Genomic DNA, 13892 nt, shown 5'->3' with positions numbered 1-13892 from the left:
GGAATTTGCCAAAAGGTATCTGAAGAACTCTTAGACAATAAGAAACAAAACTCTCTGGTCTGATGAGACTAAAATTGAACTCATTGGAGTGAATGCTAAGCGTTACGTTTGGAGAAAACCAGGCACTGCTTATCATTAGGCTAATACCATCCCTACAGTGAAGCATGGTGGTGGCAGCATCATGCTGTGGGGATGTTTTTCAGCTGCAGGAACTGGAAGACTAGTCAGGATAGAGGGAAAGATGAATGCAGCAATGTACGGAGACATCCTCAATGAAGACTTGCTTCAGAGTCAATGAATAGAGTCAAAATATCAATGGAGTGCCTTCACAACAACTCTGCGAATGTCCTTGAGTGGCCCAGCCAGAACCCAGACCTAAATCCTAAAGACTTGAGGCTGTAATTGCTGCCAAAGGTGCATCAACAAAGTATTCAGCAAAAGCTATGAATATTTTTTTCACATTGTAATTATGGGGTACTGTGTGATACATTATGTTTGAATTTAAACAGAATAAATTAATTTAATCCATTTTAGAATAAGGCTGTAACATAAAATAAAAATGGAAAAGTGAAGCGCTATGATTACTTTTTTAGATGTACATATATACACACAGTTGAAGTCAGAATTATTAGCCCCACTCTTTATATTTTTCCACAATTTCTGTTTAACAGAGAGCAGATTTATTCAACACATTTCTAAACATAATAGTTTTAATAACTCATCTCTAATAACTAATTTATTTTATCTTAGCTATGATGACAGTAAATAATATTTTAAAGAATATTTTAAAGGCATTTAAAGGCTTCACTAGGTTAATTAGGTTAACTAGGCAGGTTAGGGTAGTTAGGCAAGTCAATGTATAATGACGGTTAGTTCTGTAGACAATCGAAAAATTATATAGCTTAAAGAGGTTAATAATTTTGACCTTAAAATATTTTTTTAAAAATTAATAACTGCTTTCATTCTAGTCGAAATAAAACAAATAAGACTTTCTGCAGAAGAACAAATATTATCAGACATACTGTGAACATTTCCTTGCTCTGTTAAACATTATTTGGCAAATATTTAAAAAAGAAAAAAAAATCAAAAGGGGGCTAATAATTCTGTCTTCAACTGTACATACAGTAGACAGATAGATAGACAAGACAGACAGACACAAAATGGTGTAACAACAGGTAAAAAAAATCATCTGTCAGTCAAAGTTCTCCACAAATAAAATAATAGAAAAAGGTACCTGAGGCCGTTGTGGCCACTGTTAGCAGACAAACCAATCCACCAATATTCAGAGTCCTAAAAAACACAAGCACATGCTCTTTTAAATAGATACAGGTACATTCTGTCCTTTTTATGTACACTAACACTAGTTTTAGCATACCAATAATTAAAGACAGCTGTTTTTAGTACTGTAACTGATGTTGAAATTATTTGTTTACCGCATGTGGTGGCTTAGAATGTATTGTAAAATCCTAAATTTCAAGTGCTTTTTCTACAGTAAAAAAATGTTTAATAGAATGTATTGTAAATCTGTTATTAAAATTAGTTGTGCTTTATATAAATCTTTATATTTACATATGCTTAACACTTTATCTATAATGTAAAGAATAAAAAATCTATTTTGTAATGTCATCTATTTATTTATTTATTTTTTGTGGGTATTTTCTTTCTCCAAGAATTTGCTCAGGCAATGGTACCATTTAAAAAAGTATCGACTTGGAACCAAACGCTACTCATCAAACTTGCAGTATGTTTTGGGCTATTATAAATCACCCGTCTTTTAAGAACTTAAATAATTACTTTCTTTTGAATGGTAGTGTATGCACTTTAAATAAAGTTACCTTAGTAAGGTGTCCTTTGACAAAGTCCAGTTCTTCACTAGAGTGGATAGAGAGCAGATCAGCGCCCATCATCTTGCAGGTGAAAGAGACAGACTGCCAGGGAAACTGCTTACTGGCAAAGTAATATTCAGCTTCGTGGAAAAAGAACCATGGTGCATGTTCTGCAGCATAAACACACAGCGCTATCACTAACATTATCATTCAAGATACAGTCTCTTTCTGTCTAAGTTATAATGTAAAGAAAACCAAACCCTCTACTTATGTGCTAATGGAGAAAACTATCTCAGCAGCCAATTATTTACATAAACATTAAGTCATTCAGCAGACGCTTTTGTCCAAAGTAACTTGCAGTCGACGAGGTATTCAGCAATTCAACAAGAAGAGATTGTTAGAGTGCTAGTTATTCAAAGTAGCTTGTTTGTGCTAGTGCTAGAGTTGGACTTTTTTTAGAGAGAGAGGGAGAAGGAGAAAGTACTTCAATAGGTGGCTTTGGTATTATTTACCAGTGTTCAGATGGGTTTTTAGTTGTCGTTTGAAGGATATCATTGTATCCGCAGTCAGAGTGGGAATGGGAAGATCTAACATTGAATGAAAAGGTTTAGGAATGTGACTTATAGCCTCTCTGCGATGACACCACAAGGCGGTGCTCACACCCTGACCTTAGGCTCCTGGAGGGAATGTAGATCTTTAGGAGAGGGTGCAGTTTCAGTGGCTGTTCATTTATCCTCCAAGGGCTTGAGTGTCCACATCCGTGGTCAGCACATTTTAGCTCATAAGTGTCCATTTAAAATACTTTGAATGCTTTATATTTTGTTACAGACATACAGTGTCATCCTGCAACTGTTTTGCAACATATGAAATGTCCCAAACCCTATTTTAACTGTCTAAAATGGGGGGAAAAAATTGTTTTTACTTTCTGATAGTCAAAGCAAGTAAAAAAAAAATCTATGTTATATATGCATTAAAAAACAGACAGGAAAAAGTGTGTTATGTCAATTAGGACCACGAGTCCACATATATGGACATCATTTTTCTTTAAAAGTACATCATCTCAAAAGATACTTCTAATTAGGTTCCCATAAAACCAAATAGCAAAGAGAAATAAAAAATGCATGTAAAAAACGCCTTGGGCCTTAAGAGGTTAAGACCACTATTTAGCCACTGTTTGATGAGGTAACTGTAGGACAGGCTCTTGCTGCATCTCAGAGGCACCAATATTTAAGTGAATTAAAAGATGTTTCACTGTCTAAGATTAGGCATGAAAATAAATGTTTGTAATCATGATTTTGTGAGCATTCAAGGCTCTCGAATCTCACACATTCAGAATGAGACACACATATTTCAATCATTTCACTTGAGCTTTTAACTTAAAGACACACCAACCACAATCACTAATTATAAGGGGTTTAAACAAAGTTATGCGATAACCGTGTGTGAATATAGCCAGCTTCTAATAGTAAAAATTAATTAACACTTTTGGTCCCACTTTACATTAAGGGTCCCTAACTATTATGTACCTACATCAAAAAAATAAATACAATGTACTTACTGTGTTTAATATGTATTTGAGAACATTTGTGGTGCTCTTGAGTTGGAAAAGAGGTTGAGTTATGGACAGGTTTGGTGGCATGGGTAGGTTTAAGGGTAGGTTGAGGTGTAAGGGATAGTCAACAATGTATTTACAAATGTAATTACAGAAGCTAATTACGGATGTAATTACATACATGTATTTAATCAAGCATAAGTACACAGTAAATACATGTATTTTCACAATAAGTACATTGTAACAAACTATTAAGTCCTATGTAAGTACGTATTAGTTAAGGCCAATTAATATAAAGTGGGACCACACTTTTTTTATAATCACATTTGATAAAAACAGTCTGCACAAACACTTTGATTGACATTCTCCCTTTGCACGTGTCATCAGAGGGGTTGCCAACGACAGATAAAACTCCAAAAGAAGAAGAAGTCATCAGAGGGGGAAAGCCCCACCCATTAGTCATGATCTCTTCCTCGTCCTGCTGATGCACACGCATTTGTAGCTCAGCCCTCTTTTGAAACGATCTCATTTAAAATAAAAGTGACAGTCACCAAAACGACATTATTTGGATCAAAGCATAAAGGTGCACTTTTAAAGTTATAAAATATTATTTGAGTGTTATTTTGAGCTGCAAATACACATACTGTACACACTCTGCACATTGGAGATGTATTTTACATCCTGTAAAAAAGGGGCATTATAGGTCCTCTTTAATTTAGGAGTGTTGGCAATATTACAGTTTTTCTCAGTGGCTTTGGTGCATTTCTCACAACACTATTTACATTTGCACAACAGTTAATGCATTTCTCAAAACAATTAGTGCAAACTGCAAAACCTAGCTGATAACCTGCAAAAGCGCATCACTTGCTAAAAATAGATAGTTCATTCCTCAAAAGCAAATATTGATGTCAATCAAAGTGTCAGTGTCATCAAAATGAAAAGTCCTGTCACCATTGTTTATGAACAAGATAGTCAAATGGCTTAGTCATGTTTTCATTATGACACTTCACTTTACATTTTTTTCAATGCAAAAAAAGTCAGATTTTGGTGACACTTGCTGAAAATGCTCAAGACAGCACTTTATACTATTTGCACAGCCATTTGAAAACTACAGTATAGTTCACTGCATTTAGTGAGTTATCTCAGTACAAAACACTGAATATGTATGTTTTACATACAATGTGTTGGAAGGAATGAAAAACTGCTTCTATGATGTGCACAAATGACTAATTGTTTTGAGAAATGCATTACCTGTTGTGAAAATGTAAATAGTGTTGTGAGAAATGCACCAAAGCGACTGAGAAAAACTGTCAGCGGCCTGGTGCGACTAAAAGGAGTAGAAAGCAACCCACCAGTGTGAGTAATTTATACGTCAACTGATATAGTGCAAACATAAAAATAAATAAATATCTGACTGCATGTTGAAATATACAAAGCAACCTAATAGTGTAATAAATCATCTTGGAAAAAAGTTACATTTTTCTTTCACTGTATAAATTTTTTACATTTATTTAGTAGTATTATTATAATAAGTCTTGTAATTTTAAATTGTAAGTAAATGTTGTTAAATTTGCTTTGACCGTTAGAGAGAGTCTTTTTCTTCAGTATTTTATATCCTAGGAAAAGCTAATTCCAAACTTTTTTTAAAACTTGAGAGCACATAACTTTTGGTAGAGCAGTAATTTACTACTTACGGTCGCTGTACCAGTATGGCTTGACCAGCTCCACACCTGTGGAAATCAAAAATCATACGGCTGCATTTCAGTGCATCTCTATGGATATTTGTTTTCGCTTAAAAGACCAGCAAGTTATTAACAAACAAACAGACTTCACAAACCTCGAGGCACTTTGCAAATCCATTCATATTTGGAGTCACAGGAGTGAGGAGTGAGAGTGTTTGTGAGGTCACTGTACGCAGCACACATGTGAGAGTCTGCTTCATTCATATCCTCAATGAACGATGTCACCACCTGCAGGATGGCATGAATAAGTTAATTACTTAAAGGGTCATGAAAGCCCCCTCTATCAGTTCAAGTCTACCTCAGAATTAAAAAAAAAAAAATGCTTCATGATGGGCGTGGAGCGCTGCAAGCATAGGGAGGAGTGGGCGTGGCCGGCAGAGCAGGGGGGAAAAAAGGGCTTTTGTCAGTTGGCTCACCAGCTCAAAATAAAATAAAATAAAAAATCCAATACGAAATATGAGGAGACGCTAGATTTTATAGTTTACGAATGAAATGCAAAGAAATAAACAGTATTTTACAGTTTTTCTAGTTTGCTTTGACCTGGTTAAAGAAACTAGGTACCTCTTCATTTTCATTATCACTATCCCAGCAGAGCAGAGGACAGGTCTTGCAAATGTGTAAACCCTTTCTCATTGGGTTGACACATTTTCCCTACCATTTTTCCAAACAGTTAACACAGATGTCATTCAAGCAGTCCAAACTCCATTGTTTTAGTTTTGGTAACCAAACAGAATCCATCTATTCCTAACTATTAAAAACTACCAACATCAGTATGAAATCACTGAAGCACCGGTTTGACACTCCTTCACACAAATCTTCAATTAGCCATCATTCTGCAAACCTTATATAAACGATGGAAGGTCTGTGTTGTTCTGTGCCAGCATTGATGGAGGAGGTCAGTATGGCTATGTCCTATACTCCCAATAGTTTTGACTGTATATTAGTTTACATGTGTTTTCTCTAATATTTACAGTATTTTATTACTGTTTTATTACTGTGTCTGTTTTTTTTATATACAGTATTTCAGTTTTCAGCCACAGTTTGAAAAATGTCATGAATTCAATATATATTCAATTAAAGCACATCTTATTATTGATCCAATTCTTTGCAAAAAGGCAAATTTGACAGCCCAAATAGAGACAACAAATGCCATTGGCTATAAGCTACAATGGCAAGCAATGGTGGTGCATTTTGAGTTCTGTGTTTTGTATTTTGTTGTCCATTGTGTAATGATTAATTGAAAGAGCTCTTATACTTGTTTGCAAGTTGTGTAGTTTGAAGGTAAAACTAGCTTTTGTTGCATATGTTAAATGTTTTGACACGATATGTGCCTTTTGCAAGCAAAATGTGTCATTTTGACCATGAGTGCCGCTGTTTAGGCCTGTGTGTTAACTGTTTTGAAAATGTGGAGTTTCAGTTGACAACTGCATCCAAGCAATCGAGAAAAACTGTAATGCTGCTACATACGATGGGCTATTCATAATTTCATATAATATATAACCACAATTTGTTATATCATTATAAATATAATCATGCTTATATAAACACTATAAAAGAGGAGGACTTCTCTCTTCCTGAATCCCCGAGTCTGAATGGAAACAACATGGATAGAAGTGCAGCAGGTCTCTTTCCCTATCAATTCCAACTATACGCTTATTTCACGCGGCCGCCATTTTAAAGAACCAAAGCGAGGCTGCGGTGGGAAGAAACCCGGAAGTATAGGACGAGCACTGTAAACATTGCAGTAACATGCTGTGTACTAAAAAACTCCAGCTGTTGCCGAGATTCAAAATGCAGAAATGGTGTAACCATCACTTTAATATTATTCAGTAATTTTATTTGAAACAATTAAAAGCAATTTAGCATCGAACAAGATCACAATCTCAGTGATACGCTTAAGTGTCCTCCTAGGCTTTAGCTCATGGCACTAGTTAAACACCGTGAGGACGCGTTTAATGCTTCAGCCTATGTAACCCAGTGAGTGATAAAACACTGCAGTCCTCTGCAGCACACCCTCGTGTTGTCTGTAATAGTGTTGTCCTGGCACTGAAGTTTTAAACCCGGCTATTTCCCGCTAACATGGAAGCACCGCTGAGCGCGGATGACTCGACTGATCTTCACAGCTTCGCTCTTCAGTCTCCGTGTATCTGTGTTTGATTTGCACTCAGTTTACTGCTCTTCACCCAATGCAAACAAAGATAAACGGACTGGAGCACGAAGCAGCCGTCAAGATCAGTCGAGTCATCAAGCAGATCGCTTGGCTCATCTGTGTTTTTGCTCAGTATACAGACATGGGTGAACTGATGACCTTCTCAGCTAATCACAATAATTTCTGTTGAACACGTGAACACAATGGCAAATCAGCGCTGTTTTAAGAAAGCCATCAACAGTGCCTTAAATGTTAGCGCGAAATTTCCAGTTTTTCTTTTAATTCAGTATCGTGACAAGTCTAATATAGTGAAAGAATCAGTTTATTAACTCGAGTTTGATAGATGGCATCTAAAACGTGTGTTTGGGAAAGAAAATGTTAGCTAACTAGTGCCATTTCCCTTAACTTATCTGAAAATGAGCTCTGATTTCCCTTTTTACATTCACCATTCATTCAGAACGGACCTTCGGGTCACACGGAAGGCGGAGAAATTATAAAGTTTATAAATTATAAATTTATAAATTATAAAGTCACTTTATCTTCGCTGATAAGATATATAGCCAGTTACACAACATTCCTATGTAACTCCCAATGATACTTCCAATGATACCACCGCAGCCTCGATTTCGCTTTTGAAAATGACGGCCGTGTGAAATCAGTCTATTAGCTCTGCTGGTAATCTAGAGGATTTTAAACATGGGCAAACAGAGCAGCACGGATATAGGGGATGTGTCTGAATAGTAACAAACTTAACTGATAAAAGACAAAGTCCACCATTCTCCAATTCTCATACAGCTTTCCCGACAAAAATGCTTGTTGCACACAAACAGGTTGGCTATCTCGGAGTCCCTGACAGCATCACAGAGAAACCCATGCAACAAACTACGGGTATTATGAAAACAAACACATACAAGCCTTCATGAACACCTAAATACTGTGTGCCACGCGCTCTCTCACAGCATGGCGGGTCTGTGTGGTCTGTCCATATTAGTATGTCATCGGATTGCATGTGCAGTCATGATTAATTAAGAAGCGGGGTCATAGGATAAGAAAAATCAGCGATAAATAATAGCGAGAAACCGATGCGTCATCACTCCACTAGCAGATGTGCGCAACGTCATTGATTTTGATCATGCCCCAAAAATTATTTTAAACCCGGAAGATGAAATTAAAGCTCAAAATGATCCAGCTTACCCCACAATTAAAGCTAAAAGGTGCTAACATTGTGTTAAATACACAGAAACAGAGACTGTAAAATTCAAAACACTACAACTGTGAGTGACGTCACTTCTGAAAACAAAAATGGCCAATAAAGTAGTCCCACTCCTGTCATTTGATTGACAGGTTTTAATATAGATATCAGAAATTCAAATGCAAAATGATTTTTGGCAGGTTACATGAACAATGCATATAATTATTGCTATTTAGATATGTCAGGGTCATAGCTTGTACGACATGGAAATGCATTTGCAAATGGACTTTGCTTTTTCATTCGAAATGTAGCAGTCACTGCACATTCGCAAAAACAGAAATGCAAATGGTAACTGGGGATTTGCAATTGCATTTGGATTATGTCACAATTTATGCGTCCACATGTTGAAAATGCAATTGCAAATCCTATTTGCAATTGCATTTGAAAATTGTCCGGAATATCATATAGATCATCATACAGATGAAACATTTAATCATGTCAAAAAGAACTCAACCATCTGGTTTCCCTTTTTCTAACTCTTTTCCTCTGTAAATATTTACCGGTGTGCCATCTGACCACTCCCAGGCTCCATCAGAAGAAGGGTTTCTCTTAGTAAAGCCCACCCAAAACCAGCGACCCTCTGTACTGAAAAGAGACAAAAGGAAAAGCAAACAGAAAAATGAGTAAATAAACAAATATAAACAATTAAGCATTACTAAAAAGACAACAACGGCAAATACACATGAAAAAAAAAAGACAAAAATAAAAAGAATAATTATTTATAAAATTATGCAAAATGGGACTTACAGCGTAGAAAAAAATAATAATTTATGCATATAAACAAAAGAGTACACCAACTAAAAATCAATGAGAATTATAGTTTAGTATAAGTATAGTAGTATTATATTATTATCATTATTATTATATTATATTTTGTTTATTATTTAGTATAGTAGTATTATATTTTTGGCCCAATCCCAATTCTATTTTGTACCCCTTCCCCTTGTCCCTTGAAGGGCTTCAAAATTTAACCTTAAGAATTGGGACACAACTACAGCATCTGCACACGTCATCATATGTCATCGCGATCTCATGCTTCATAAGAGATTGACGATGGCGACTGCTGTAGTTACTCCAGTTCTTTTATTTTTTGGTATTTCTCTTCAGGACATCATTGAAGGTATATACAGTATCATATTAACATAATGATCTACTGTGCATTTACACTGTGGCCATATTCATCTATGTAAACATACCAAAAACAACATTAGAATTATACTAGACACTGTAAAAGGGTCATTCTCAGCCACTAGACTTTTCTGACAGGGTATTCCAGTGTCATCGAGTGTCAGAATGTTGTAGGACTGCTGTACAGGAGTTATTATTATGGATTATAGATCATGAAATTTAGTGGTTTTGATTTTAGCATATTTTTTTTTAAAGCATGGAGGTAAAACACGAAAGTGGTTAGCATTATAAAATACTAATTTGTGCATCTTCTGACTTCCGGGTGCAGCTATGCTGCCGTTGTGGCTGGTGTATTCTGGGAAATTTTCTTACCACTTGGTTTCCAGTGTAATCCTGAATAATCTCCATTCAAGATTATTCAACCCCTTCCTCTTAGTCCTACGCCTTCAAGTTAAAGAGAGTTGGGACACCCCTATCCCTTCAAGTAAACGTGCAAAACGAGGGGTAGGGGTAAGGTGAAGGGCTAAAGAGTAGAATTGGGATTGGGCCTTAATATCTTTATTCTTTGCCATAGTTTTTAAAATCATTTAAAATCAAAAGTTTAACCCATTTTTCAGCAAGACGTTTTAGTCATTTAAAATATAACATTTTGTATGGGAGGCGATGCAGTGGCGCAGTAGGTAGTGCTGTCGCCTCACAGCAAGAAAATCACTGGTTCGAGCCTTGACTGGGTCAGTTTTTGTGAGAAGTTTGCATGTTCTCCCAGCGTTCAGCGGACATGCGGTACATGTGAATTGGTAGGCTAAATTGTCTGTAGTGTATGTGTGAAAAAGTGTGTATGTGGATGTTTCCCAGACATGGGTTGCAGCTGGGAGGACATCCGCTGCTTAAAAACCTGCTGGATAAGTTGGCGGTTCACTCCGCTGTGGCGACCCCAGTTTAATAAAGGGACTAAGCCGAAAATAAAATAAATGTATGATGAATATTGTGTATGGTATTTTAATATATGAATGTCCTTTGTTTTATTTCAATTGTCAATTGTTTTAATACAATTTATGAATTGACCATACATTTATATTAAATAAACCCAAAAAGTAACAAAAGAATTCATGCAGGCAAACAGAGAGAAAAGAGTGAGCTTAAAAAAACACTATGAAAATTATGCATAAACCAACTAGAAAATCTTTTTTTTTAATTCTAGTTGGTTTGTACATCCTTTTCATAGTGTTATGTCAAGCCCACCATCAGGCCCGGATTAGCTAATCGGGAGTACTGGGAGAATTCCCGGTGGGCCGGTCCGTTTTTTGGCAGTGAGGGACAGTGTCCCTAGCTGCTTGCACTCTCAGCAGTCGCACTTTTTCATCTTTTTATTTATTTGACCATAGCCTCACTCTTTTTATTCATTATTTTGCCGTTACTCTGCTCTTTTAATTTACTTTCTCACAGCTCTGTGAGCAGAATGCAGCCTGTAGGATGATGATGATGTAACTATCATTCGACCCTAAACAGCGGCACCTTAGTGAATATAAGAATTCGAAAAATTAATTTTAATGAATATTACACCTGCTCAATGAAAATCAGATGATTCGCTACATTTATAAATCTGACATAACTTGATCAGAAATCTAAAAAGGGGAGAAAAAGATTAAGCCATCATTAGCAGCAGATAACAGTGCAATACTTATTCTTTATCCCAAACACACTGGCTTAATAGCGCCATCGTTGTCTTGTGGTCAGCACGTTGCGTGACGACACCGCCGACCCGAGTTAGATCCTCCCCTGTGTAAATTATCATTATTTTTTTTTTTTTTTATTTATTTTTTTTTTCATTTTTAGTGTTAAGACATTTAATGTTTGGGTTAATTATGTAGAGGTACATTTTTTTTTTTTTTTTTGTGGGATGACCGTAACAAAGGACTGGATATCTATAGGAATTAATGTTCTCATATTTATGAAAAACATTTGAAGTTCTAAAACATGTGTCCTTAAAAAAGACGTGATAGTGTTATTAAAAAACTGATTTGGAAATGACGTTCTTTTAATAAAGTCAGTCTTGAACTGAGGTGGGCCCGTCTAAGGCTTGAAACTCCAGGGCTGAAAAGGAGTCCCACTCCCACCCTGCCCACCATTTAAAGGGCCATGAAAACCCCACTTTCGGTTAAAGTCTACTTTAACCGAAGTCTACTCGTTCCGCAAGCATCGGGCAGGAGTGGGCGTAGCCAGCAGGGGAGAACGTGAGCGAACAACTGTTGTTGTCAGTTAGCTCACAAAATGAGACAAACGGTGAGGAGACGCATGAGTTTATAGTTTACAAAGTTAAAATGCAAAGAAATGAACAGTGATTTAATGCCCTGCTACATTTGTTATTCGTAATTTCATATACACATAACCACAATTTATATCATTATAAAAATAAGTGTGTTCATGTAAACCCTATAAATGAGGACTTCTCCCTCAATCCCCGTATCCAGCAGACTCAGTGCAGCAGGTCTCCTGACCTGTCTATTTTAACTATTAGCCCTGCTGGTAATCTGGAGGATTTAGGCAAACACAGCAGCACAGTGATGTGTCTGAATGTGAACGAACTCCTGATAAAAGACCGCGTCCGCCATTCTCTAATTCTCGTGCTGCTCTCCCGACAAAAATGCTTGCAGCACACACACAGCTTTGCTGTATGATCGGCCCTGACAAGATCGCGGGGGAAAACATGCAACAAACCCCGTAGATCATGGAAACAAACGCATATGAGCCTTCATGAACGGCTAAAAACTGTGTGCTTGGGTCCGTGTCTCATAGCTCGGGCTTGACACTGGCAGGTCTGGCAGGTCTCACGAATAATTAAGCAGCCAGCTCTTCTCATAGGATAAGAAAACTCCGCTATGAATAATAATGAGAAACCGACGCGTCATCATTGCACTTGCAGTTCTGCGCTACGTCGCCGATTTTGATCCCGCCCCAAAAATCATTTTAAACCCGGAAGCTGAAATTAGCTGACAAAAGCTCAAAATTATCCAGTTTTCCCCACAATTAAAGCTGACAGGTGCTAACATTGTCTTAACTGATGCTCAACACACACAAATCTGTTAATATATAAAAAAAAGTTCTCCAGGGTGTCCTGAACCTTTAAGTGATGTATAAACCAACTAGAAAAACTTGTAAACCAACCTTTGGAACATCACAGAGAGGATTTTTTTGACGAAAGCTTGATCTTCATAGTGATGAAAACTGGCCAGATCAGCACCCAAAGTCCGGCAGAAGAACTCAGCCTCTGTCCAAGTACGCTGCATCAAGATCTTTTCATCGTGATACACCTGAACAGACATGAACGACAGTAAATATCAAGTAAAGCATTTCTCATAAAACAATATCGTAACATATAGTGACTCACTATAATGTTATATGATTATACACTACCTTGTAACAGTGAGACAGTCCACTGTGGCTCTCCCATCCAGTTGGACAGGCTGCATTCATATCTATGTGTGGTGCAGGCGTCAGAGTGTCATGATCTCCACTCACTTCTTGTTTGCAAACAGCCAGAGCCTTAAAAGTGTGACAGTTTTTCACCTCCCAGTGACCCAGAGCTCGACCGCCAGACATCACCACACACGCACCTAAACTCACTGCAGGCAAACAGAAACACCAGATTACAAGCATGCATAAACAGGAAGTTGCTGAGACTTTTATTTTAGTATGTTAATATACTTCCAAATTAAACTGAATATTGAGCAGGAGGGGGCGGAGCTTTCTTTTTGAGCATCATTCTCTTTTAGCAAACTAACAGTAAGAGGGCCGTGGTTAAAAATATTGTGGCTGAAGCTGTCAAACTGACATCACTGTGTCTGACTGTCAAACTGAGTCTGGTTTTGCCAATCGGTGAAGTTTTTTTTCCCCCCGCCTCTGTCGCCACTAGCTTGCATGAATCGGGATAGGTAGAGCTACGCATTGATGGATTTGCTCTTCAGTGTTTGGACTCTCAGTAATGATTATTAAACCACACTGAACTGAACTGAACTTAAACACTAAAAACTGAACTACACTGTTCCAATTTACTATGATCTTTTATGTGAAGCTGCTTTGACACAATCTATATTGTAAAAGCGCTATACAAATAAAGGTGAATTGAATTGAATTGAATAAACAGAGAAGGATTGACACTCCAAGGATAAATGGGCAGACTTTGATTAAAGATTACCAAAAGAAACTTCTTCTTTTCAGTGGATTAACTTGCATGGATTAATTG

At 36.9% G+C, this 13892-nt stretch overlaps 2 protein-coding genes across 8 annotated transcripts in view; both read right to left on the bottom strand.

Moving 5' to 3' along the window:
• The window catches only part of rbms1a (RNA binding motif, single stranded interacting protein 1a), a 312567-nt gene that overhangs the window by 137413 nt on the left and 161262 nt on the right, over positions 1 to 13892 (bottom strand). The window lies entirely within an intron of this gene.
• Positions 1 to 13892, bottom strand: part of pla2r1 (phospholipase A2 receptor 1) — an 868273-nt gene that overhangs the window by 812514 nt on the left and 41867 nt on the right. For 3 of the 6 annotated variants that reach the window (XR_015502375.1, XM_087273311.1, XM_087273310.1), the window contains exons 12-18: positions 13064 to 13272; positions 12815 to 12960; positions 9022 to 9106; positions 5216 to 5348; positions 5073 to 5108; positions 1836 to 1996; positions 1235 to 1290 (exon numbers count right to left, since the gene is read on the bottom strand). Coding sequence is in view for 2 of the 6 variants with exons in the window: in XM_087273311.1 (XP_087129437.1) it covers positions 1235 to 1290; positions 1836 to 1996; positions 5073 to 5108; positions 5216 to 5348; positions 9022 to 9106; positions 12815 to 12960; positions 13064 to 13272 (826 nt within the window). In the remaining 4 variants the exon portion in view is untranslated. Of the gene's footprint in view, positions 1 to 460; positions 1291 to 1835; positions 1997 to 4580; positions 5109 to 5215; positions 5349 to 9021; positions 9107 to 12814; positions 12961 to 13063; positions 13273 to 13892 lie in introns of all 6 variants that reach the window. The other 3 variants (XR_015502378.1, XR_015502376.1, XR_015502377.1) reach the window with 3 other exon arrangements.

This window comes from Danio rerio, chromosome 11 (genome assembly GCF_052040795.2).
Source record: "Danio rerio strain M-AB ecotype USA chromosome 11, GRCz13ab, whole genome shotgun sequence".
In the NCBI taxonomy this organism is placed as follows: domain Eukaryota; kingdom Metazoa; phylum Chordata; class Actinopteri; order Cypriniformes; family Danionidae; genus Danio; species Danio rerio.
This window is presented reverse-complemented; position numbering and strand designations above follow the sequence as displayed.